At 38.9% G+C, this 25,223-nt stretch overlaps 3 protein-coding genes across 6 annotated transcripts; 1 reads left to right on the forward strand and 2 right to left on the reverse strand.

The window, feature by feature from the left end:
* Nucleotides 1-95: 95 nt before the first annotated feature.
* On the forward strand, nt 96-16,589 carry tulp3 (TUB like protein 3). 2 transcript variants are annotated; one of them, XM_032589885.1, is made up of 12 exons: nt 96-198; nt 5,641-5,682; nt 7,122-7,173; nt 10,186-10,348; nt 11,046-11,261; nt 12,368-12,501; nt 12,595-12,786; nt 12,872-12,984; nt 13,785-13,902; nt 13,993-14,091; nt 14,637-14,808; nt 14,894-16,589. In XM_032589885.1, exons 1-12 carry the CDS (start codon nt 179-181, stop codon nt 15,025-15,027), a joined length of 1,455 nt encoding a protein of 484 aa, XP_032445776.1. In that variant the 5' UTR covers nt 96-178; the 3' UTR covers nt 15,028-16,589. The 2 variants fall into 2 exon arrangements, with proteins under 2 accessions (XP_032445776.1, XP_032445775.1); XM_032589884.1 differs by lacking the exon at nt 96-198 and adding an exon at nt 3,063-3,862.
* LOC116736972 (protein mono-ADP-ribosyltransferase TIPARP) lies at nt 16,433-18,653 on the reverse strand. The gene is made up of 2 exons (XM_032589886.1): nt 17,251-18,653; nt 16,433-17,182 (listed from the first exon to the last, which is right to left on the reverse strand). The coding sequence occupies exon 2, from the start codon at nt 17,167-17,169 to the stop codon at nt 16,747-16,749; it is 423 nt and encodes a 140-aa protein (XP_032445777.1). The 5' UTR covers nt 17,170-17,182; nt 17,251-18,653; the 3' UTR covers nt 16,433-16,746.
* A 2,942-nt stretch (nt 18,654-21,595) lies between these two features.
* LOC116737111 (tripartite motif-containing protein 35-like) lies at nt 21,596-24,483 on the reverse strand. Of its 3 annotated transcripts, none has more exons than XM_032590102.1 (7): nt 24,360-24,483; nt 23,781-24,231; nt 23,573-23,668; nt 22,911-23,141; nt 22,803-22,825; nt 22,592-22,710; nt 21,596-22,477 (listed from the first exon to the last, which is right to left on the reverse strand). In XM_032590102.1, the coding sequence occupies exons 2-7, from the start codon at nt 24,204-24,206 to the stop codon at nt 21,933-21,935; spliced, it is 1,440 nt and encodes a 479-aa protein (XP_032445993.1). In that variant the 5' UTR covers nt 24,207-24,231; nt 24,360-24,483; the 3' UTR covers nt 21,596-21,932. The 3 variants fall into 3 exon arrangements, with proteins under 3 accessions (XP_032445993.1, XP_032445995.1, XP_032445994.1); XM_032590104.1 differs by having other exon boundaries at nt 24,418-24,458; XM_032590103.1 differs by having other exon boundaries at nt 23,781-24,467.
* Between the last annotated feature and the right edge of the window lie 740 nt (nt 24,484-25,223).

Genomic DNA, 25,223 nt, shown 5'->3' on the forward strand with positions numbered 1-25,223 from the left:
CGCGCCCCTCTTCAGAATGTCATCCAATTAAATCCCACCTAAAGAAAGAGCGGACCAATAAGAAGGCAGGTTCTTGTTATGCTGGGTAACTAAGGACAGGGTAAGTGCTCTCGACAACAGCGTCCAAGAAAAAGTGCAGTTTCTCCGGATGGTCTTCCCTTAGCAACAGTGCTCAAACATGAGTTACTACAGTATAAGGTGAGCAGAATTCATAATGTTGCTTTCGGGTTGGTGTTCGGAGGCCTTCTGTGTTTTCAAATGTAAGATCTGAATCCGAGTGTTGGTAACACATTTGCATCGGCACAAAAAACTTAATAGTCGCCTTCAACTTTTCCATAAACAGCACCGCGTATAGTGGAGACAGAAACAGCTAACGTTAGCTTGTAACGGTAACCAGCAATATCTAACATCCTGCCACTGGCTTTTTAAGACAGTCGCGTTTTTTTTCTGTGTGAATATATCTTATTTTAATCAATAGTTGTAGTCAATAGAGGGATATTTTTTGCCGAGTGAGCAATATTTACCCGTAAAATCGCTCCTGTAGCATTATTGACAAGAAAGAAGAGAAGAAAAAAACACCTCTTTATTGTACAAAATGAAGGAAGAACTATAAAAAGTGCAAACATTAAGGTACATACCCTACTGTACATTGTGTTTTGATTGTTGAACTACTTGACAAAAGTAAGAAGCAAGAATGTTGTTACTAGTTCGTTTAAACTAAAGAGTGGATCTATTTTTTATTTTTGGGAAGAAATTTTGATTCACAGCTTCATATTTCAGTCACTTTCTGATTACCTACTGCGTGTAAATGCATTTTGCAAGAGATGATATGAAAACATCCTCAAAGTTCTGCATAGCTTTGATTTCGAGAGAAAAGAATCTTGTCATGTCTGAACATGCCTATGAGTACAGCAGGGTTTTTCTTAGTTTTTTTTTCTTTGTTGTAAACAACAGTAAGCTGTTAAATTCACAAATTATTATCTAGGTCAATTTTGTTTTGATAGTTTGTGTGGTTGATATTAAAATTATTTAATCAGGATTAATTAGGCTGCACAATATGATTGCTAAACACTACATTGATAATATTGTTTACATTTAAGCCACTTTTTTTGTCCCTCCTCCCTTTCCTTTCCATTGTTTCGATGTCCACAAACTCTTGCTGAGTTTTTGGCATCTCTGTTGGTGAAGTCTATCAGATGTGGGCATAAAGGTCATTGAAACTTCATTCAACTGGCTAAATATATTATTGGCTAGACAAGTTTGAATGCAAGGCATCTGAAATTTTAAAATCTAATAAATATCGCATCCAAGGACTCCTTTGCAGTTGTGATGATAATGCACACATTGATACTGTGATGATTTTGATTAAAATCCCAAAACTTGAAGGGAAGTTTTGGGATGAGTTAGAAAGTTTGTGATGAGAGCTTGGTTTTGTTTTGAGAGCTGTATGCAATTAAAGCTGTGGAGCACAAGTCTCACATCTTTTATTTTCCTGATAGAAATCAAAGTAATTTCAAATCGTTTTCTGTTGCAATGCCAGTCCAGTTTAGGATTCAAACAAGTTTGTAATTTAATCTCTTCAGGAATACTTTTGCTATATGCCTGACATACATAGGCTACCATCTTGGATATTATTTTCTGTTTTTTGCATACCATCAGCATACCAGCTGGATCGCTCAGAGCGTCACACCGCTCTGCGGACTCACCCAAACTAGTCAGCTTGTGTGATGATTCACAAATTGCTGATTCAGTATTTCCAGAAGAAGAGGATGGATGTTGCTTTTCATTCCAACTCTTGCATACCAGTCATAGAGTCTCAAAACAAGCGCGCCATCGATGGTTCTCTGATATTCAGTGTGAAATATTTGACTCTGAATCTGGGGTTCTTACGTTTAAGCTGCTGAATGCTGAGAAACTTGGCAGATTTTCTGCTGTTACAGATCCCACGCTGTGCATGCTGGTATGAGCTGGTTAAAGAGCGACAGTTTTCATAACAGCATGCCTATGCATCTCTTACATCAGTCAAGAGATGAAAGTGGAAGGTTGGTGTAGTTTGTTTGTGTTGTTGGTTAGATTGCAGTTTAAGAAAAAAAAAGTGAAGTAAAAAGGCCTCTGCATTGAACAGTTTCTTCCATTTATCCTCAAAATTTAAACTGCACCACTGTGTAAATCATTTTGAAATATCTGAACTCGGACAGTGGTGTACCTCGGCAGCTGGAACCATGACTTGTGGTCGAGTGGTTTATTTATGCAAACCCCACACACATTTAACCCGACGAAGCTCATTCTCAAATGCCTGGGGAGTTGTGTAAATTTGGGGTATTTTTCTTATGCATACTGCTGGAAAACTATGTAAATTTTGTTAAACATTTTTGGTTCCCTGCCGCGGTGAGTCACTGTTCCAGGAAGGACTTTGCAAAGAGCGCCGTCGGTAATCAGCAGCTTACATTTCTTGGGTTTCGCTGAAACACAGCAAAGGATCGCTGCTGGAGAGTCGGTGGTGGAAGGTGATGCTTCTGGGTTCCCGTGGGAACCGGTATTACTATCAGCTCTTGCAGCTTCTTTCCATCGTTTGTTTGGAGCTCAATAATTACTCCCTCTGGTGAAAGAGTCCCACGCTTATCATCACTAGACGTATATACAGTTTTAGACAAACACACACAACGTACTCCCATTTTCTTACTTTGGTAAATAGGTGTCAAAATAGGGAGACGCTGGTTTCCTAGCAACTAGATTATGGTTATACATCATGTTTTTTAGAAAAGGGGAATCTGTCAGTTGCATTCCCTTTAAAAACCATGCATGCACTTTTCCAGCGTCACAATGACCGACCTGAAAACCTTCTGCAGGCAGTTGAGCTATAAAAATATTGAAAGGGGAAACATTTTTTGGAGACATTTGTAGTTTTAAAGTGCCACAACTTTCCAATAGTGCTGCAGTTAATCAATTTATTCTGACGATTGACTGGATAAAAAATGATCAATTTCTGCAGATTTTTCATTAAACCACCGAAGCTTATTTTGTAAAGGATTAAAAATGCTAATTTCAATTCCTTATTTAAATAAGAAAATAAATGTTTTTCTTCCTAAAATGCAAATAATTTAGCATTCCTTTAGTATGGGTTGGTCATGTGTCGAACTTTAAGCAAATTCCATGTTTTCAGAGTTTTTATAAAACAGTTAATGATTACTTGATTACTAAATTAGTTGACAATTATTTCAGTAATCAATTAATCATGATTCATGCAATTAATTGTTCCAGCCCGACTTTCAAATATAGCATTTTTAAAAGATGCCAGACAGACTCAGAATCTGTTCTTTGATAGATGCACTAGAATCTGTCAGAAACTTACAGTATCTATACTTTTCCTTTCTCTTCACAATTATAAGCTAATTTATGTTTTTATCCTTTTATAGGCATCTATACTTGAAAGAATTTTGCTGAGGCACGTTCTGTCTTTTACGGGGTGGGTTTTTTCAGTACATTGACATTTAGCGCTGTCACTTCTGTACAAATTCTGTCTTGGCTTCTTGTGCATTGTCTGAAGTGTGAAGCCATGGTAACAGCACAAGCCTCACAACCTCAGTCTACCTTAGTGCTGGGTAACTGTCACTCCCATGGGTGGAAGATAGCAGAGCTGCTGTTTCTTTGTAATATCTGCCAGAGATCTTGGAGCGTGGAGGTCGAGTGTGTGTGTGTGTGTGTATGTGGGTTGGGCAGAGCAGAAAGTTTAACCACAAGTTTGAGGGAAAGTTTCTTCACCATTGGAGGAAAATACCTGAATTAGCATTCAGACATTTGCCACCATGGAGTCTATGAAGACTGAAGGATCTCATCCGGTCTACAGCCGCTGGTCGTACAGGTAGCTGCTCATACTGACAGATAAAAGAGCGACTCTTAGCTTTGTTTTCCATTTGAAATTTCTGTTTCTATAGAGATGTGGTAGAAGTGACATTCTAACCACTCTCCTGTCCAACTACGGTGTTTTCTGTCTTTTGTAACAGACGACTAGAATACAAAGTAGCCTTTAGCAGAGCTAAAGCATTGTTTTGTCCATGCGTTGCCTTATCTTCCTGACCAATCAGCTGGCAGGTGGTCAGAGCTCCTTGCAGTTCGCTCTTGTACTTCTTGCTCGTGTTTCTGCCACCATGTCGTTACTTATTCAAAGCATCAGCTGGTGACTGTGCTTGTTGTAACTAGAGTTGGTGATTTGTGTCTGTCCAGTCGTCGGTGTGTGTGTGGGTGTGTATGTGCTGTTGGCTGGCTGATTTGAACAGGCATGTAACTAACAACATTCTCAGTGACCTTTAAATGTGTCTTCAAAGAAATGGTGGATGCTAGTAATACAGCAAAGATTAGCTCCTGTTCCAGATATAATACCATGTAAAAATCTGATTATTGAACAAATTTATTATTAATTTGACATCTTTGTTCACAGCAATTTAGACTGCTTGTATTAAACTACTTTGCTTTTCATGTGGGGAAAGATTTTATATCACATTTTTCTAGTCCACAGTCACAGTCTGTGGTGACAGCATATGGAAATGGGTTCAAGTACTGCTAGAAATTTCTGAAGAAAATCAATTATGCATTTATTTGTCTATTAGACAGTGCAGTGAATTGTACACCCCTATTTAGATTAGATGTTTATTTACCAGTTTGTTAAAGATATATTTCCAGACTTCACTCTCAATGCCATTTGTTTACATTTAATATTTAATTAAAAGTCGTCTTGCTACAGGTTGCCTGGTTACGCGTTTCATTTCTGGACACATCCTCACAACTCAAGTCTGTAAGTCTTTACAGCAAAGTGCTAAAGGCCTCCAATTACTGTAAAGTACAAGATGTGACGTGAGGTTTTAGTCAATGCTGCTGGAGGTGTTCTGCTGATGGAGCTACAATCTCCATGGTTACCGTGGTCTGACACATGATGAAGGTACAAGAGTTGCTTGTCCTTCTCCTGTCACCCAAGCTGTGAGAGACTAATGAAACATTGATCACTTCCCGCGCTGATGAGGCTCCGTCTGACTTTGTATGGATAAGAGATTTTTACTAAATGTCAACCAGTTTAACTTGTAATAAAAAAAATGCTGAGGAAGGTTGTGCTTCTTGGCCTTTTTGGAATCCCTTTTGGAAAGACATTTCTAAATTAATATTTTTTTAAAATATCCTACGTACCTACGTAATCCTACGTACATGCAGCCACCACGGCATGTAACAGGATGTATGTCTTTAAATGATTGAATTAAAGATAAAACGTATGATATTTACTGTTTTGTGTATTTAGTCATTATCTCCTTTCCCTTTTCCCCTTTTCTCCTTCATCAAAATGACCAGTTTTAGCAGACGTATCGATTTCACAGATTATCACAAACAGTCCTAGTCTTTCAAAATGGAATGGTCTTTGCTCTGGCTGACAGATACAAATATACTCATAGAGTATTTTCCTCTAATTATACGCACAACACATTTAAGTGTTTGCCAGGTAGTGTCCTTTAGGAGAGTTAGACTCATTTAATGCCAATTACTTTGTGAATTTGGCCTTTTATTCACTTTTCTAGAATTATTTTTTACTATGTTGTTGAACTGACTTGTGTATTTTTTTCTTCACATAATCCTTTCTTCCCTTTTTTGCTGAAGACCTTCCAGCTCTACCAGCTTCTCTTCCAACTCCACATCCAGGTAAACCACAATCCACATGGCAAACTTTTAACATAAGCCTTTATCTTTAACAGCTTTCAGTATGAAACAAGAAATTAGGATTATGGATATCCAGAGCAGACATGGCTAAACGTTTTTGGTTCTTTCCAGAAATCAAAATAACTTGAGAAATGGCTTCAAATAATGTTTTGCCATAATTGTTAGAAGAGATAAAATTTGTTGGCCTAAATGGATTGAGCAATTAAATTTGTTGTGAAAACTGTGTTTTTTTAAATCTAACCGTTAGTAATTATTATTATGTGACACTTCTACTGTTTTGTAGGTCAAAAACTGAAAAAGTATCAAAGCATATATTAGAAACCACTTAAAATTCTCTTCAGAGATATCGAATTACACATTTGGAACCCAGAAATTTGATAATACTCGTTTTTACTACAGGAAACAAGTTTCGCAGACAGTCGTAATGACTTGCTAATGAGTTGGCCAACATCTCACTACTTTGTCTACTTGCAGGTCTTAATCCCGACTCCTTCCCTTTAAATAGTATTCTCATATGTGTAATTAAGAACTACTATCAGTCTCCACTCCCTTCCCTCCGTCTCAGATCCCAGATGGACCTCCCAGGTGACCCATCTGCTTACCTGTAACAACACTGAGGGATTTATTAGTCAATACATGGCACTCACTTGTGCAAGATGATCAATTTTGGCAAAGGGTAGCATAATGACTGTATGAGTCATGCCTGTGCTGACGAGGCTCCACGTTGTGCTGAGGGAGACAGCCTTATCAAAGCACTCATGTCTGTTTTGTACGTTCAGAAATGGCCATCCAGAGCCCTTCTGTGATGTCAGTCATCAGCTGAAATGTGCAGCTGGAGGAAATGTATGAAAATAAAAATAGTTGGAAATTCAGTGTATCTGATGAGTTCACATCATGCTGTATTTGAACATGTGGCTTTGATCCCTCTCTACAAATAAAGTCATTTCACTCCACTAGAACGTGTGACATTTAAAGGTTTACTCAACAGGAACAGATGAAAGAGAAATGAGCGTCATAGGACATCAGCCTGATTTGTGAATCACTCTTGTGAGTTTGACTGAGTTTTGATTTGGGTCTGTTTAGGTCTTAGAGTTGGGGTTGACAGTAGTGACTTCTGCTATTGTTCTGCTCTCTCACCACTGTAGCTTAGCAACATGTCCCTTTAGAAAGGTGCTGAATGTAAATGCACACCAGCTCCTACATTGCAGGTTGTTTTCACTTTCTCTTCATACAGATTCCTCTTTTCAGGATTAGATTTTTCAGAACATGATAAATGTCTTTCTGCTCAGTAATTTTAAATAATGCTTAATTAATAAAAGTAAGTCTTACTTTGCAAAAAAAGCTGCTGAAGTAGGACATTACATTAATTCTTTTTCTGTTGAAAAATGTGTAAATCATTCATGTTTGCTTTTCTTCTACAGTGGCATTGAAGATGACGGCAGCAGTTTAATGCAACAGAAGCTGGAAAGACAGGTGGGAACTGGAATTTTCTTCATAAAATAACAACGGTTGACCAGTCACATGATTTCTGTTTGTTGTTTTCTTGCAGTGTAGCTCATATTGTATGTTGGGTTGATTGTGGCTGTGATTCTAGCTGAGTAGAAAAACAGATTCTGGCAGCATTCAGGTTGACGTTGTGTGACGTTGTGATTTCTGATCTGGTTCTGACCAGCATTGTGACTCACAAAGCTGTGCTCTGATGTGAACAGGTTTGTTCAGAGCTCTCATTTCTCAAACAACTGTCTCGCCAGGATAACTGATTTACAGTTTTATGCATTACCTAAACGTCAGCAGAAATGCTGTAGTTACAAAGGGCAAATAAAAAGTGACACATTTCCCACTTGAAACACTTTATTGCCCACAGACTAACTCCACCAGAGCTTTCTGCTCACTGTGGCATTACTGGTGGCAGCCTATCCGCCGTGTGTTAGCTTCTTCTTTTGAAGGAATGTTTTCTGTGTCAGTTGTTTGGCAAGAAATGTTTTAGATAAAAACACGGCTTTTGGTGGCTAAGGAAAGATTTTCTTTTGTTTCACAAATATCACAATACCTTTTCCTACATATTTAGGGATTTTGGGAATGTTAAGAGAGTTGACTCAGTTCTTTACTGTGTGGAAAATGATTGGATTCATCCTCTGCACGTTCTCTTTAGAACAACGTTTTCGATTGGCAGAGATTGCCTTCCTGTGTTCTGTAATATTGTATTGAATATGGTAAAGCATATTAAAGTGCTTTACAATAATTTTCTTACTTTGAGATATTTCACTTTGTTTCTTTAAACTTTTAATGCTTCCTCATTCCTGGCAATGCATTGTGTCCCTTCACAAACATTTCATACAAATGTAACTATTCCTTTTCCTTCTTTCCCTTCTGAGCCACTGCCAAAGTCTTCATAACCAAACTGTAAAGTTACAGTTCAGAGATTTTATTTAACATGGAATCTGCTCTCTGCTTTCTCAGACTTTGCCCTGAGCATACAGTTCAAAACGAATGAAGGATTTCATTTCATTGACTCACTGCAGACCAGTTCTGGTCTACAGACTTGTATAAGAAAACATATGAACTGCTTTGCTTAAATGTGAATACATGAAAATTATGATAAATGAATGATATGTAAAAAAACGAAAAAAAAGGTACTTGTTAGATACATGTTATGTGAAAAAGTCCTGAATCCATTTTCATATAGACAAAACTAAGAAAGCATTTTTCACTCAGAGCCCCCTTTATCTGTCCCCTCCTTCCAACCCTAATGACCGCTCATTCAGTTAGCAACGGTGACTGCACAGACACACTCTGCTGCTTGTCATAGTGAGATAGGCCTTTTCTGTCAGAGGAGCACATTATGCAGACGAGGCCATCAACTTTTCGATTGTGAGCTTCAGAAAAGGAGACAAAGGAAAGCCAGCATTCATTTGGTCTCCTTCCTTTATTGTCTGACCTTCTGGAAAAGATGGACTCTGTGTCATTTTTTGCTCTAAAGGATCAATAAGTTTGGCACAATGGAACAGGTTTGTACATTTAATCTTTGTTTTTGCTTATCTGTGTCTAACAGGAGAAGGCTGCGCTTTGCAGGCAGCAATTTTACCAACATTACTTTAGTGTTTCATTGTGGGGTTTTGAACAGTCTCCTCTTTTATCCAGAAAAGTTTAGGCAAGTATGTTCCTTGAATTGGACTTAAAAAAACCCAAACTAAACTCATGCTCAGTATCTGCTTTAAACTCTGTCCAGTGTTTTCATTTTCCTGATGTTTTCATTCGCACAGGGAGGACTGTGAACGCCTTAAGTCACTTCCTGATCTGTAAATGCCCGGATTAGTTCAAAATAGCTCCAGAATGGCAAAATAAACTACTGAGTCTTCATCGCTTCTTTAAAACGCTTTACTGTTGTTGAATAACAAGCACAGTGACAGATTGATTTATAATAATAGTTTTTGAGATTTATTTTCATATTGATTTCTTAAATAAACTGTAGAATCCTTGACATTTTCTGTAGTGAATGTCAAGGTAAGATCTTCCACACATTTAAAAACATTTTTTGAATGTAACTGTGCTAAAGTAGCAAAACATCACAAACCGTTATGAACAACTTTGTTGGTACCTGGTGTGTAAAATGCATTTAGGAAATATTGGTGATTCCAATATTTTAGTAGTACTCAGTGAAATTTGGCAGTTTCTTTTTACTTCCTTTAAAATCCTATCGAATTGTTCGTAGTGCCGAAATAAACTTGAATCCTCCAGCCTATAGTGGCCAGTGGCTGAAAAAAACTATAATTTTTATAAATCTGTACAAAATAATAAAATGCTTCTGTAGATTTATTCTAAATGAAATTTTATTATTAAATTTGATCATTTTGTTACCCTAATGAACACGTGAGATGTGTAACTGATGCCTTTTTAGTTCACTAAAAGGGAAAACGGTTAAACAGATGTCGTCTAGTTTTTGACTGATGAATTATGAAAGCCCTGTTTTTGGTTAGCCAAATCTGACACAAGGCTTCCTGGTGTCGTCCAGCTCACTGAACAGAATCACTCATCAGGATGTGTTGTTGTGCGTTTGGCACACTAATTAATCTGCTTGCGTAATCCCATTGGCTGCTCTGATCACAGTTGGGTAAGGAGAGCAGAGGTTCCGTATGTACATCATAACCACAAGGAGTTTTCAGGAGCACTCTGCATTAAATATCTCTATTTTCCATCACAGATAAGTAGCAGGTGCAATGCAGACCAGTTTTAATTTTTTTTTATTAGGCAGGCTATTTGCAGCACTTACTGGGAGACACAGGTTGCATCTCATCATGCATGTAGATGTAATTACCTTCCACTGTGTAATGTTTTCCACCACAACTGCATTCAACCTCTTCACATCAAACATTGAATAATTAGTTGGGTTTTTTTTTTTTTATGAGCACGTGATCAGCTGTTTGGGGAAGGTCATGCTGAACGTTATCTGAAAGCCTGAGGTTCCGTGATGCCTTGCGTTCACAGCGGGCGCTGCTGGAGCAGAAGCAGCGGCGGAAACGACAGGAGCCCATGATGGTCCAGCCCAACACCGAGAATCGGCCCCGCCGCAACAGGACCCAGCACTGCGATGAGCAGGACCCACTGGTGGAGTCTCAACTCTGCGTCAGCAACGATGTCATCCTTGATGGTGAGAGAATCAAACGCAGGAATCTCTTAAATAACGTTTTTATGTGGTCAGTGTCGCATAAGAGCGTTTTTTTGAAATAAAAAGCAGCATAAATTACATAAACTTCTTTTGAGCTATTCAATCATTAAGGACATAAAGTAATGCAAGCTTCCATTTTATATTTACATGCACCGACTTGATGATTCAGATTATTTTTTCCTAAGGACTGCGCCACATTCCAAACTCAATTTCGTTAGTTTTATTGTAATTCAACAAATGCAGATTCCAAATGTCAAAAGAAAATAAATCCTGCAGGTTCTTTAAATCCAATATAAAATGAAAGGATTACAGAATAACCCTGTCATTCATCAATAAATACAAAATAAAGTGATGTTCGTACTGGTTGTTGATGCCAGTACGATTATCCAGTTTCTGCTTTGATGCATTAAAAAAATAAATGAACCATTTTTTAGTATTTGACCTGGAGATTATTGGTTAGATCAATTCAATTTATTTGTATAATCACACATATATTCCAATTGATCGAATCAACATGTCCAGTGAAAAGTTATCTTTTAATCATTGATTAATGCTAGTTTCCATTAATCAATGATTAATGGAAAACAGAGAATAGAGTTTCCCTCTATTCTCTATAAGCAGAGAATAGAGTCTCTCGATGTAAAGATAACAGAATAATAATAACGTTCCCCTGTTGTAGGTATTGATGGACCGGCAGCTTTCCTGGGATCAGAAGCCGGCGATCTGGGAACGAAAATCCAAGTTCGGTCAGTGAGCAAGCCCTCGTCGCCGCAGCCCCGCCATCAGTCTCCGCCTCAGCCGCAGAGTCCTGCAGCCGAAGAAACGGAACAAGACGGCGACACCGCCACTCTGCTGGAGCCCAAGGCAGACATCCACCAGCTGCTACAGAAAGAAGGTCAGCTTGGTGCCAAAAGGTCTCCTTTCATTCGGTTTTCTCAGTAAAACAATGGATTTTGTTTGGTTGGTTACTTTTTTGAAAGATTTGAACTATTATATTTTTTTTACGTTGTTAGCTCTTTGTGTATGATGTTTTAATCTGAACTCATAGCCAGTGTTTAGAAGTGATCCTTGAACCAGGTCTTCCATTAACCAGATCGTATCCCAGATTCCAATGCTTCTCTGCCATGAGACTGTCATACAGCAGCAGTCTTAAGTCAGAGGATTCTTCAGATTTGTTGGAAGACAGACTGCTACTACAGACCCTTCCAGCCCAAATCCACAAAGATTCTTTATAGCTTCTTTGATTATATAAATTATGACATTTAATTTCCCTTTGGGATAAATAAGATATTTTTGAACTGAATTGAGCTAACTTATTTATCACTTTTAAATGCTATAGCGAGTTAGAATATTCGCTGAGCTACAAGTACTGTATCTGTCTGTATTATAATTTCTGTCCTTTCCTGAGATGCTTTAGCACCAGTGGACCACCACTTCTTTCTAGCAGTGAATTAAAGTTGGGTCTAGAAGCAGCCAAGAGCTACATCTTGGCTGATAAATCCAATTATCAATGAGCAGACAGATGCCTGAGGCCTTCCGTCTGCTGGAATCATTTTACATCTGCATGACTGCCTGGCTCCCAGTGTTAAGCCTCATAACAAAAAACTCTGGCATTTGCAGAGTAAGCAGAGCTGAGTCATATTCATCCTGTTTGTGATTTGAAATGATTCAGTAATTATTTGAATTATTAGATTTTTTTTGCATAGAAGAGCAGGCAGCCATCTCTCTGTGGAAGAAGAAATGCCCAGTAGATCATTCCAGAGAAACAAGTCAGTCATTTCCCAAGTGTTGCATAATACATAGAAATATTTTTTTATATATCGAAGAGCAGAACGAACCGTCTTCTTTAATCCTCTCCAGAGATTTATTTAAAAAGAAATCTTGTGCTGGAGGATTTCCACCACATTTTCTGCCTTCTTGTCTTGGGTGAAAAAGCTTCCCAATAGGAATTCCCGTTTTACCGATCTGTGCCGATGCTTTTTCCCTCATGTCGTTCAACAGGTCTGTGTGGAAGCATGAACTTTGATGAAGCCAGCGAACACGGAGACGAGGCAAATGAGGAACGGACGGGTTCTCTGTTCTCCAACGCCGACGCACTCAGACCCGCATCGGCTTCCAGTGGCAAAAACATTCCTGTGAATTTTTCACCAACTTATACCACTCACTTACCATCTCATTCAGATAATTCCAGGAAATTTAAGTGCTGCATTGCTCCCTTTTTATCCCAGGAGGCAGTAATTCCCGGATCACTTTCTGCAGAAAGTGTCCTTGCAGATGCTGCCAACCTGGAGGAGTTTGTGCTGCTGCCGGCTCCTCGTGGCGTCATCTTTAAATGCAGGATTACTCGGGACAAGAAGGGCATGGACCGTGGCCTCTACCCCACCTACTATATGCACATGGAGCGAGACGAAGAAAGAAAGGTGAAATCCAGACAAATTTGCTTATTTCTGTTACTCATGAAGTCGGGTCCCTATTTTTAATCTTACAATGTCTTTGTCTCTGCAGGCGTTTTTGTTGGCTGGAAGAAAGAGAAAGAAGAGCAAAACATCCAACTACTTGATTTCAGTGGATGCCACGGATCTGTCACGAGACGGAGAGAGCTTCATCGGCAAACTGAGGTGAGCCGAATTCTTTTTCTTAGTTTTCACAAATAGAGTATATAGTTTTAAACATTATAAATTGTTTCTTAGATAACCAAATAGATGTAGATTGATAAAAGTCAGGTATGTGTTTTTTTAGTCCATTTAATTTTAAGATGCTGCTTATTGATTTGGAATTAAGAGGGAATGAATTTTAAAAACTTTCTAAAAAATTTGGGAATCATCCTGTTCAGGTTTGTTCTCTCTGAATGCACAACTGCAGTCCTGATTTCTTATAAAGGTGAAATAACCCCTTAGCAATTGAGTCAACAATTAAATGCTCCAAAAGCACATTAACAATTTTACCAGGAAGTCTCAAAACATCCCAGAATAACATCCAAAGCTCTAAAGTTAAGGTCAGAGTTCATGATCTAACAATAAAAGAGCAACTGGGCAAAATGGCCGCCACGGGAAAGTTTCAAGGCTAGAACCACTGCTGACCTAAAAGAACACATTTGCTAAAAACATCTTGATGATCCTTGATACTTTAGGCAAAATATTATGTGGACTGATACGATAAAAGTGTTACATAACATGCAACTGCTTTTAGTATTGATCTGAAACAAGTGTGATGAAAAAGCTGTAACATAGAGGGAGAAGTAGGGAAGGTCTAAACAGTAAAATGAATGAGGGAGGATGAGACCGGAACATGAAGACAATGATTACATAAAAATTTTTTTTTACAATGTGGGCATGTTGGTTTAACAGGAATAGTTTTAAAATATAAGAAGTAAACCTGCAAACCATTCATAAAAGTTGTGTGTTTTCTCCTTAATCAGGTCCAACTACACGGGCACTAAATTCACAGTGTACGACAACGGCATCAATCCTGGCAAAAACCTCGGGACGCTGCTGGAAGAAAGCAACACACGACAGGAGCTGGCTGCAATCTGCTATGTGAGCCAGTGGCAAAAAACCAAGATGCTGTTGAGCGTGTCCTTTAAGGTGAAATTATCACATTCTTTTTCCAATCTTTTTTTGTGTCAGGATACCAACCTGCTGGGATTCAAGGGGCCACGTAAAATGACCGTTGTCCTTCCAGGGATGAACATGAACCATGAGCGGATCCCTGTAAGGCCTCAAAATGTGAGTCCAACAAAAAAATTTCCTCTCAACTCTGAAGTGTTGGCTGTGTTGTTAATCATCTTTAATTCTCCTCGCCTGACCTGTTACTTTAGGTGGACGACCACCTAAAGTATCTTACTAAATTTGCAGTTGTGTCATACATAGTGAATTGAGGATGTTGTTTTATAACACTGCTTTTAACATTTGAATCAGCTGCTCCCACTTTTAAAAACACTTGTTACCATGGATATGCATTATGACAACTGTCTGAAAGTAAACAAAAAGTGAGAGCAACAATTCTTCCATCCAGCATCCGAAACTGAGGAAATAACTGCCCATTAAAGCAACGCCTCAACCAAAAGGAACAGATCAGAATGAACTACCTAAAGGAGTTCTGTTACGTTGCCACCAGGCTGCAACCATGAATGGTGCAATTCTAGAACAATTTGCTGATTAGATGTCTTGTAAAGACAAATTGTTGCACAGGATATTATTTATTAATTTATGATAGTGAGGGGTATGCATATTTTCTAAGGCTCTGAAGCATGTTTGTGTTTGTGTGGCAGGAACAAGAGAGCCTGGTGAACAGGTGGCAGAGCAACGTGATGGAAAACCTGATTGAGTTGCACAACAAGGCCCCCGTTTGGAACGAAGACACCCAGTCTTATGTTCTGAACTTCCACGGTCGCGTAACACAAGCTTCAGTGAAAAACTTCCAGATAGTACACGACAACGACCGTGAGTGTTTACTTCAATACGTGACATCGCTGTTGAGTCGTTTTTTGTGACCGTCGACTGAACACGTTGTTTCCTCTAACCACAGCTGACTACATCATTATGCAGTTTGGAAGAGTTGCCGAAGACATCTTCACCCTTGACTACAACTATCCCATGTGTGCTCTTCAAGCTTTTGCCATTGGTCTGTCGAGCTTTGACAACAAGCTGGCCTGTGAGTAATGGGAGGGTGTCCTGCAAGCAAACCACCTGGTGTGTTTCACTCGTCTTTCTTTTTGTTTTTCATGCTGTAAAATAGCTTTACACGGGTAGTTTCATATGATTTGAACCATCTGTGTTCAGCTGCTGTTAATATGTAAAAAATGTACAGGCTACAGGAGAAAACTCATTCCATCTTATGAGACACCATGTACAAGAAGAGCTGATGTCATGCTTATAACCTCATGTAAAGATATATGAACTGATCTTTCGTTTCTGGTTCTGTTTTACTCTATTTAATCATGTTTCCTCTGGCGCCATCTGCAGGTACAAAGTTTAATCCCCTAAATAGAAGAGTGGTCAGTTATTTTTTGTTTGCTTTTATATTGTTTACAAATTCAAACATTATAATTAATATTATTATTACCACCTATTTTAATCCCCCCCCCCCCACTGTGTCTAAAGTGCATTTCTACGCATGGATGTTTTATTTTTGTGACTGAAATGTTAGTCTTGGCGTCACAAACACCTAAATGCAACATTGCACATTTTAAAACATACAATACACATGAATAGTTTTTGTGTTGTTTTTTTTTTTTTTTGGATTGATTTACACCTTTAAACAGAATAGACTATAAAGACAATATTTTTTTTATTATTCCTGTTAAAACACTGGTGAGCTGTTATTTTGGTGAACAGATGCACAAACTGTGATTTTTTTTATTTTGTATTAATTAGAAAAGCCAAACAGAAGTTAAATGAAAATTTCTACTGCCCATATATAATTTCTCTCTACATGGTAATCAGCCATGTGTAGGTGCCTCACTTATTTCTGAAAAAGAAATAAGAATTTCACACAAATCCACAAAGATTATCGAAACTACACATACAGGCTCAAATATATACATACATCTTGACTTCATATTTGACCGCTCTGCTCAGCAGAATTTTAAGTTTACTTTAAATGGCTAATTAGTCAAGACTAATTTAGCTAATATTATTGGGGTGTACAGTTACAGTATATTTGAGCATATATTTACAATTTTAATCGTGGACCACAGAAGACTTTTTAAGAAGTTCAAACTTTAATTCTTTGTTTAAAAAATGTTAGGTCTATATTGTATTATTCTCTCCTGAAATAATGTCTCAAATGGCCTACTGGAACTCTCCACCTCTTACACTCCTCATGTGCTACATAGTTTGTTACAAATATTTCAAAAATCCCTTTTGTCCAAACTCTCTAAATGGTGGATTGTGCAATAAACTGTTGGAAGAATATAGATTTCCATAAAAATTTACAATCATGTTTCTCTGTTCCTGCAAAGTGAGTTTAGTGAAACATTTTCCAGTCTGAAATATTTGACAAACGCAGTCAGATGTACGGTTTTATTAGAACCAATGCAAATATAACAATTGCTCAATTCCTGTTTTTATATTATGTGTGAAAAAGAATTTTATTGACTGAAAACTTTTCAGAAACATTTCAATTTGATTCTGGAGAATTTGAAAAGGAAACTCAAAAGTGCTTATTTCCACTGATGTACGGTCTTTTAAAGAAGACAAAATAAAGAACTTGTAAAAACAAATCAAAGGTTTCTAAAGATGCTTTTTGTCAATCCTTTTTGGTGAAAACTTCATTGCAGAACTGTATATTGTATGTTAACCAGAACATTTTCTAACATTTCAAAATGCTGCATATTATCATGAACACTTTCTGACAGACTATTTCTGATTTAATTGTCATCAGTCATGAATACTAATCTCTTCAGATAACTTTTTGTACTTGATCAGGTAGTATGGGTAGCACTGGCAGTTGTCAAACACTATAAACATCCGAGGGCTTTGCTTGTTGTCGACGCAGGCATCGTAGAGACTGACCTTGGTGTTGGGTGGTCGCCGGTAGTAATGTTTTCCCAAGCAAACTCTTCCCACCAGGACTTTGGCCAGAAACATGTAACCAACCTCATCGGACTCGTTTGCTTCTGTATACTCGTGGGACATGAGCGCGTTGGTAGCGAAGTAAGAGCCAAACCCGTGAGAGTGTCCGTTGAGGCTGGCCACTCGGGGGTCAAACCCGTGGAGGCAGATGCTCTCTGAGGCGACCTTCCTGGTCCCATGGAAGAGATGTCTCTCCAGAGGTCCCTCGGCTTTGGTGTGTTTCTGCATGTGTGTTTTCTGTCTGTGATGACAGCGCAGGTTTGTTATTTTTTTATTTAAATATTAATTGAGTACAGTTTTGATCAGTACCTTTGGTACTTGTCCCAGTGCAGCAGGTTCTGGATCTGCTGGAGGCTGATGATGTCGATCTTGGTCTCTGGCAGGTTTTCGTGGAAGAACTTTTTGATGCTCCGGTAAGCCTGAGTCCCGGCCGGAACATCAACCAGGCGGTAATCCTCCTCTGAGCCTTGAAGCCAGACCGGAGGGTACCAGGAGCTGAACTCCTGTAGAGGATCTATGGTGAAGTTAGCCGCAGCAGCGTTGGGGTCACAATTAGCAAAGTCAGACTGGATTCCACTCCTAAAAGCAAGAAAAGATTTGGAAAATATAAATATATGTCAAATTTCCTTACTTTCAGCTCCTGGAATTTTCAAAACAGACATGATGGCAAGCGGAGCTAAGCACCAGGAGGATTCTCTGATCTTTAACCAGTTTTGATCAGTAAATCGACTTTTTTTTACACTTAAATTTCCTTATTGGGAACAATTAATACTTTTTCGTATCATAGACAATCTGGATCTATGCAAAAAAGCACTTTTCCTTAAACTCAATAGCATTACCGATCAAAAAACATTGTTTTAAGAAGGCCATTTTTATCATCATTTATCATTTTGTCAAATCAGAGACCAAGCATTGTGTTTTAGGATTTGTGGAACATGCAGAAGGTTGTAAAGATTTCGTGCTGAAATATTTAGTGTTTGGAAAATTATGTGGAAACTTACGAATGGCAAGTATACAGGAAGAATTACTACATTTATGGTTCCTTCTTAACTCTAATTGTTGCATTAATAGTTTGTTTTTACATCTGTGAAACAGTAAAATATAGTAAGACAAGTATAAGAAAGTACTTCCAAACTCATCTCCATTTTAGCTTGTATTTTGCTGGTATTTTTAAATCAAATGTAATGCTTTGTCTATGAAAAAACAAAGATGCCGTAGACGGAAAGGGAAGGATCCAAAATACAAACTTTAGGTGAGGATACATGGACTCTGGTGAGCGGTAGGCAGGCCTGCAACAAATTTGTCTCTGGTAGCCAGAGATGATTCTGGTCTGGGTCATATTGGTGAAGTCCACCTCGTACTTCTGCACACCGATGTTGAAGAAACATTTTAGCTCCTTTTCACTCATCTTTTTCAGGAGTAGGGCAGACAAATCCTACAAAGAGAGGAACATGAGCATACTTCAAGTTCAGTAATTCACACAGCGACGGGGAAATTAAGCTGTAGTTGAAATAGCTGTAACTCAAAACTGGAGCAGGTCAGTGGTGAAAATCTACAGCAGAAAAACCTGATGCTATGCTTTAAATGTTCTGCTCTTAAGAGCGTCCAATCATATCTGTGTACGTATGTATAAGTCAGTGCTTTTCAGCAGCAGTTGGATTACAACATGACATCCCTCAGGATTCTATTTTAGGCCCTTTGGGTTTTCTGGATATACTCTACCCCTGGTGTAATTTTTTTTAAGTATGTTCCTTTTCATTTTCTTGTTGAGGACTTTCAAATTTATATCCCTCTGTAAATGAATAAAATTGCATTCAAAATCTTGAAAAGCTGACTTTAAAAAGACAAATACTGAATGGAAATTAATGTCGCAATCTTCAGGAAGCCAGTCTTCTAACTTGAGTGGTTAGTGTCCTTCTCTGCTAACCTTATGCTGTAGCTCCTTTAATGAGGATTTTATCTTCCAAAGTGGGTTCCTCATATTGATCAATCCACAAATTGTCACTTCAACTACAGTAAGCTGTGACAAATACATGTTTATTTTACCAGTTACTTGTAAAATAAGAGTCATTCCCACATCCAAGTTGCGACTTCAGAGGTAAATGAATGGCAGCTCAACGTTTCCCTACCTCATGCACAGCTGTTTTGGACAGCCATTAACTGTTTGAAAGTCTACTGTATCAATGTGGTTTTGATTCACTGCAAACTTAAATCAAATGAGAATTAATGAAACAAATAAAGCAAAAGTTACCGCACTGTACTCTTTGTAGTTGATGCCCTCACACCAGTAGATTTTGCTCCTGCTCGGAAAGTGAGGATTTTTTTCTATGCTCTCCGAGTTAGTAAGTCGCCTAACTGCATCATACTCTGAGCGATCATCCAAGTCCATTGTATCAAAGTCCAGGACATAGCATGTTTGCCTAAAAGGATATTCAAAACAATCACATTCATTAGAATCCATAGATTGATGTCTTAATTATTGGTAATTGAACTAAAACTCTGCGACAGACTGGCGACCTGTTGTTGAATGTAAGCTGGAGAAAGGCACCAGCACCCTTCCCGACCCCTCTAAGGGATAAAGGTGTACAGAAAATGGATGGATGGATGGATGAACTAAAACTCACTTGTCTATGAGGGTAACATTGCTCTGTTCAGCACAACAGTAGCTCCTCTCTAGTAAGACTTGAGCATGAGGTGATAGGTCGATCCATTGGTGGGTCTTTATAGACCGCAGCTGCCAGTGAAATGGGTAAGGTGTGTGGTGCATCTTACACTTTACCCCTGCATCACATGTACCCAGAAGGAAGTTGTCACAGATGAGGATGTCATGGGAGACCTTTGTGTGAAATGATGAGAGATTAGGTTTCTTGGGTTCAACATCTAGGTCACCGGAAACACTTGTAGGTGCTTGGACAGCAGGTGGGAGCTTTATGGTTGCCATGGTGCCAGGCTGATATCCTTGTGGAGAATGAGTGATGATGAGAGGCAGTGACACAGAAATCGGGTTGACAAGACTCTGGTTTGGTTGATATGTGTGGGGCAGTGTTGGCAGGGAGTTGTGGGAGAAAGTCAGCAACACACAGGAGGTGTTCTGGATCTGTAGCTGAAGGCTGGAGGTTTCCGCCACGCTGGATGCGTTTTCTCTCTCACAGGAAGCGGTGATGTCTTCCTGCTTCACAGTATGAGGTGTTATGTTGATACTGATGCCATAAGGTTTGACCGTCCAGGTGATGCCGACTTTCAGGGATCTCAGGGCATCCCACACCGGGAGGCTGGTGTTGGTATCTGCAGGTACTTCCAGGAGGAGAAGGGATGAATTGAGCATTATGGCTTTGGGACTGTCAGATGGGCCCTTTGGGGCTTTGGGTGCCAACTTTCTTTTTTTTCTTCCACTTGAAACATCAGTCATCTTGGATTTCCTATTTGACACTGGAGAAATTCATTTTGGAATAAACAGTAGAAATAGTTAAAAGATGTGATGAATAATTTAGGAAGAGTTCTTGGATAAATATAAAACAAATTTTTATCTTGTTTTGCAGTGAATGACTTCGAGTTAGCTCATGAAATAATATAAATGTAGCATCAGCAAAATAAATGTATGAGCTGCACAAATTTCTAATTAAGCTAATAGCTACAATGTAGCACGAGCTGTTGCTGGAGATAGCTAAATAAGATACACACACGGTAATAATTAATTAACCTACCGTTAGCACCTTGTCGTGGATGAAGTATTGAGAAGTCAACGCGTCTCTGTTAAGAAAAAACTCCCGAGGTTTTTATTGTTGAAAGGTAACTTTCCAGAAGGTTAATGACGACGACCTTTATTCTAATCAGGCGAGTATGGAAAAACTTTTTCACAAAAAAGACGTAAAATAAACAAGTCTACAAAATAATATGAAACTAATGCACATGCGATGTTTAAATATTTAAAGACATATTTTAAATTATAGTGTAGTTGTTACCTCAAACGTGCAGGGTTTTTTTTTCCTATTTGTATTAATTTGATTGCCACTTAAAGAAATCCGCCCTTTGTTTTAAAGGTGGAAAATTAGAAATTATCTGCGCGTTCTGGTAATTAAATTTTTCAGTACGTGTAATGAAAAACAACAACAACAAAAAAGAACAAGTTGTGGGTTTGTTTTTGTTTCAAAATATAAAGTAAAAGTAAAGCATGGAAATACACGTTGTTTTTCTTTTTTGTGTTATCAAACTGTTGGGAAGGCACTTAAGTTTATTTTGAGTTTGGTTTTTAGAGTTGAAACCAGAATAAAAACACAAAATTGCCGGCAAAAAGTAATTAAATATAGACTCTTAAAACCTCAGCATGTTCTATAGAAGAGATTTTTATATAAGAAAAGGCGCCTCCTACGTTCATATTGCATGTCTGCCATAGAATTAGGTCACTGCCTGAGATAATTTCTTTAAAAAGGGCCCATTTTTCTTTTTCTTTTAAATGTGATTATTTTTATTATTTTGAAAATAAAATAAAAAATAATAAAAAATTTTATTTATCCAAATTTAGACACAGAATAGGTAAATTACTTGCATTTTATTTGTTGGTCATTATAAAGTAAAACATTTCCAACCTCCTTAATAATAAACATTTACTAACTTTATTCAGTTTTGTCTTAAAAAGTAAATGCAACATCAAATAAAGCATTATTATAAGAATTTTATTGATAAATATATGATTAGCATTTGCAAATGAAGTTTGATTGGCGTTAACACAAACCCAAACATGATTATGCAGCCCATCTGACTAATCATACATACAGTTCATACATACATGAACTGTAATCTTTCAGGTGATTTATTTGCACATGACACTATCACCATCGTTAGAAAGAGAAATCCAAATCATCATTTCTTTGAAAACACTGTTACGAAATTAGTTTTTTGAGTAAATTTACCCTGAAAACATTAAACTGAATGACAGACAGTTTAGATCAACAAAAGTTAGAGTTAAAGAAACTGTCACCTAAGTTGAGATCTTAACAAAAATCAGCAAGTTTCAGGAAAACATCCACTGGTTCAACCGTCAAAGGGCACTTCTGACAGCCTACCCAGAGGTAAGGAAACACCGCCTCAGTGATGGTGTGTTTGAAGGTGTAGATGTGCGTGTTGTTATGCGGGTCATAGAACGACACTTTGCCCTTTTCACAATCCAGCTGCACTCTGATCCTCTGCGGATTTCTTTTCAGATTCAGCCGAGTCAAAGGAGAAGTACCGGCAAAGTACATTTTGTGGTAAAAGTACACACACAGGTAGCCATTGTTCAGGACCGAAGACACTTTCTCCTTCCTTTTGATGAACTCCTTTGCAACGCCGACGACCCACGCCGTGTTGTCTCCCACGTTCACCTCCCAGGCGTGTTTGCCTGAGGTCAGGCCGTTTCGGCCCAGAACGGCGGTGTCCGGGTCGAACCTCTCCGGATTGTTGGGCAGCCTCTGTTTCTCATCGCTGTCATGGACGGTGGTGAGGTCATCTGACAGGACAAGCCATGGGGCCGCCGTGTTGGGATCCAGGGTGACTGGAGCTGAAGAGAACATGGCAGAGTTCAGGTAATAGTCCCACCTCAGGAATATATCCAAAGGAAGCTGCTTTTCCAAGAGTAGTGTCAGAATGGTTTAATACATCTGCATAGACTCACTGTACTTGGCGATTTTATGCATCTTCTCCCACACCTGGAATGTTAAAGAGCCGACGTATTTGGCCACATCTATTAGTGCTGCCGGAGCCATGACTGGCTCTTCTACTGGAACATTTGCCCTGCAAAAGATACAATTAGTTGTTGTTTTTTTATGCGAATGTAGCGCAATAACAGAAAGGGAAACATTTAAGCAGAAAATGTTTCTTTTTACCTTGCAAGTGTACGTTTGCATTTCTGAAAAAAGAAAAAAAGTCATTTAGGATTTGAAAGCAATATGCATGCATGCCTGCACACCTATTCTTATCATAAACTAGCTTACATGAAGGACAGAGAGGTCCTCCAGAGCCATCTCCTCCTCCAAAACTCTGATAGTTTCAGACATGGACGATATACTTCTCTCGATTTCCTCCATCATCTGCCTCATCTGTCCTGTCTTCTGCTCTTCCTCCCTCCGCAGCATCTCCATCCGGGATTCCTCCTCCACACGAAGAAAGTTGTGGAGTTTTTCAAACTCTTCATGAGTCCGTCTTTCCACGAATCGAGCCTGAACCTGAAAGAAAATATTCTGTCACTACAGCGGCACAAGTACTTTAAAAGGTTTTTTACATTTTCACACTACAACCACAAGCTTGAGTGTAATTTGGGGCTTCTATATAGTTTTGGATTTTTTGTTTTTCAAAAAAAATCAAAAATATCTGTTCAGCTACAGTTAGCCTGACACCAGTACAACCATTTTTGTTAATCAAAAGTCACCTACTGAGTAGAAATCTGACTGCTAAGGAAGAATTGCAAGAAGTTATTATTTAAAGAAACCCATTGGTAATTTACCACAACCCAGATAGGATATATGCAAAACTTTACATGGAGGAAAACTAAGAATGTGCATTATCATATCATGTTAATGCACGAAATTATCATATCATGGTGGTGGCAGCATCATGCTGAGAGAATATTTTCAGTTGGGAAGATGAGGTACTGCACCTGAATGTGTGTGACTGTGTCCTCACAGTTTTTCTTCATTTTGTCAAACGCTTCCCTCTTGTCCTGCAGTGAGCTAATAGCCGTCTTCATTTTCTCCTGCATGAATAATTAAAATAGCAATAATGAAGCTTCTAATGGGTTCCTTAAGCAATACCTTATAATATTAGGAGGAAACATGTTTGCAGTGGAACCTAAAGCCAGTATTTACCTTCACATCCAGAACTGCTTCGCTGATAGGACAGCAGTCGTGCTGCTTGTGTTTCCTTGAGGTGTGGCAGACCACACAGATGGGCTCTTTGTCCAACAAGCAATACAGCTTGAGCTTCTCGTTGTGGGCAGGGCACATCTCTCCTGGATCACAGTACAGCTCCCCTCCTGTCTCCTCCACAGGGAGGCTCTCCTCCTGCACACACGACTCACACAGGTTCTTCAGGGTCAGACTGGGCACGGGGTCGTCCAGGTTCTGGGTTCTGCACAGCGGGCAGTCCCGTCTTCGTCCCCTTCCAGTCCAGTACTGTTGCAGGCAGGGAGCACAGAAGCTGTGGGTGCACTTGAGGACCACCGGGTCCCTGAAGATGGCGCAGCATATGGGACAGGTCAGGTCCTCCTCGGGCAGAGACAGCCTGCCTGCCATTCTGACTCTCTACTCCTTGTTTACCCTGAAAGAGAAAGTAGGGCAAAGGTGCAGAAAGTGATCAAACACAGGAGAGTCAGAGGCAGCAGCTGCAAAGTGTTAGCTGCCTGCAGGGAAAAGAGATGAAGCTACGTCAGAGGCAGTAGCCCTTACAGAGTAAATGAAGATTCACAAACAGGCAAAAACAAATCAAGAAAAAGGAAAAACTGACAGAAGTACGAGTCTGACTGTAAGCACTTCCTGCTTCCTGTTGTGCTGAGTCACCCCAGAAGGTGGAGTCAGATAGAGAGAGGAGGCAGTTTAACCCTTTACTACCTTATCTCATTCTGTTCAGTCTCAACAGGAAAAAATGAAACACCTAGAAGCTGATCTTGCATTCATTATCTCTGGGTTTATGCATAATCTTGAAAAATATGGAATTCAATGTATGTCCATTTCCTTCCTTCTTATTTTTTCCTCCAATCTTGTTTTCATCCTCCCTTTTAACCTTTCTAAACATTGCACCCTCTTGTTTTTCCAAGTTCCTTATTTAAAATAAAAATGCAAAAAATAGTTACCTGAAATGTAAAATATTGTGTGTATATTTTTTAAAAAGTCTGAAATTTTAAACATGGAAAATATGTAGACGGTGACAAGCAGAACGTTCTCAGCGTTTAGCAATCAAATCATGGCGTAAAGAGGGAAGATTCAGCATGAGCTTAAGTCACCTGTCTTTCCACCTGCTTTGTCCCACTGTTGGTAATGGGAAGGTTGAAGCCTACTCCAGCTGTCACCCAGTAAGAGGCGCGGCGCACTCTGGAGGCAACTCGTCAGTCAGTCACAGAGTTGTCAAGGAGACAGAAAAAAGAACTGTGTGCCAGGCATGGATCGGTTACTGGTATGAAGAGATACTAAGATGGGAAAAATTTCAGTTTTTTGTCATACTGTTTCTAAATTCATTTTAATGAGATGCCAGGAAGTGTGTTTAATTCACAGGATTTTCCCCATAACTACATGGTTTGTCAGCTGACTGAAAAA

This window comes from Xiphophorus hellerii, chromosome 17, assembly GCF_003331165.1.
Source record: "Xiphophorus hellerii strain 12219 chromosome 17, Xiphophorus_hellerii-4.1, whole genome shotgun sequence".
Lineage (NCBI taxonomy): Eukaryota > Metazoa > Chordata > Actinopteri > Cyprinodontiformes > Poeciliidae > Xiphophorus > Xiphophorus hellerii.

Coding starts and splice junctions, on each gene's coding strand:
- tulp3 (XM_032589884.1), top strand. CDS start 3,807: ATGGAGTCTATGAAGACTGAAGGATCTCATCCGGTCTACAGCCGCTGG. Junction 12,502..12,594: donor CCAGTGGCAAAAACATTCCT/GTGAATTTTTCA, acceptor TTTTTATCCCAG/GAGGCAGTAATTCCCGGATC. Junction 12,787..12,871: donor AGCGAGACGAAGAAAGAAAG/GTGAAATCCAGA, acceptor TTGTCTCTGCAG/GCGTTTTTGTTGGCTGGAAG.
- LOC116736972 (XM_032589886.1), bottom strand. CDS start 17,169: ATGCAGAAACACACCAAAGCCGAGGGACCTCTGGAGAGACATCTCTTC.
- LOC116737111 (XM_032590102.1), bottom strand. CDS start 24,206: ATGGCAGGCAGGCTGTCTCTGCCCGAGGAGGACCTGACCTGTCCCATA. Junction 23,669..23,780: donor AAGCAGTTCTGGATGTGAAG/GTAAATACTGGC, acceptor TTATTCATGCAG/GAGAAAATGAAGACGGCTAT. Junction 22,478..22,591: donor GCATAAAATCGCCAAGTACA/GTGAGTCTATGC, acceptor TGTTCTCTTCAG/CTCCAGTCACCCTGGATCCC.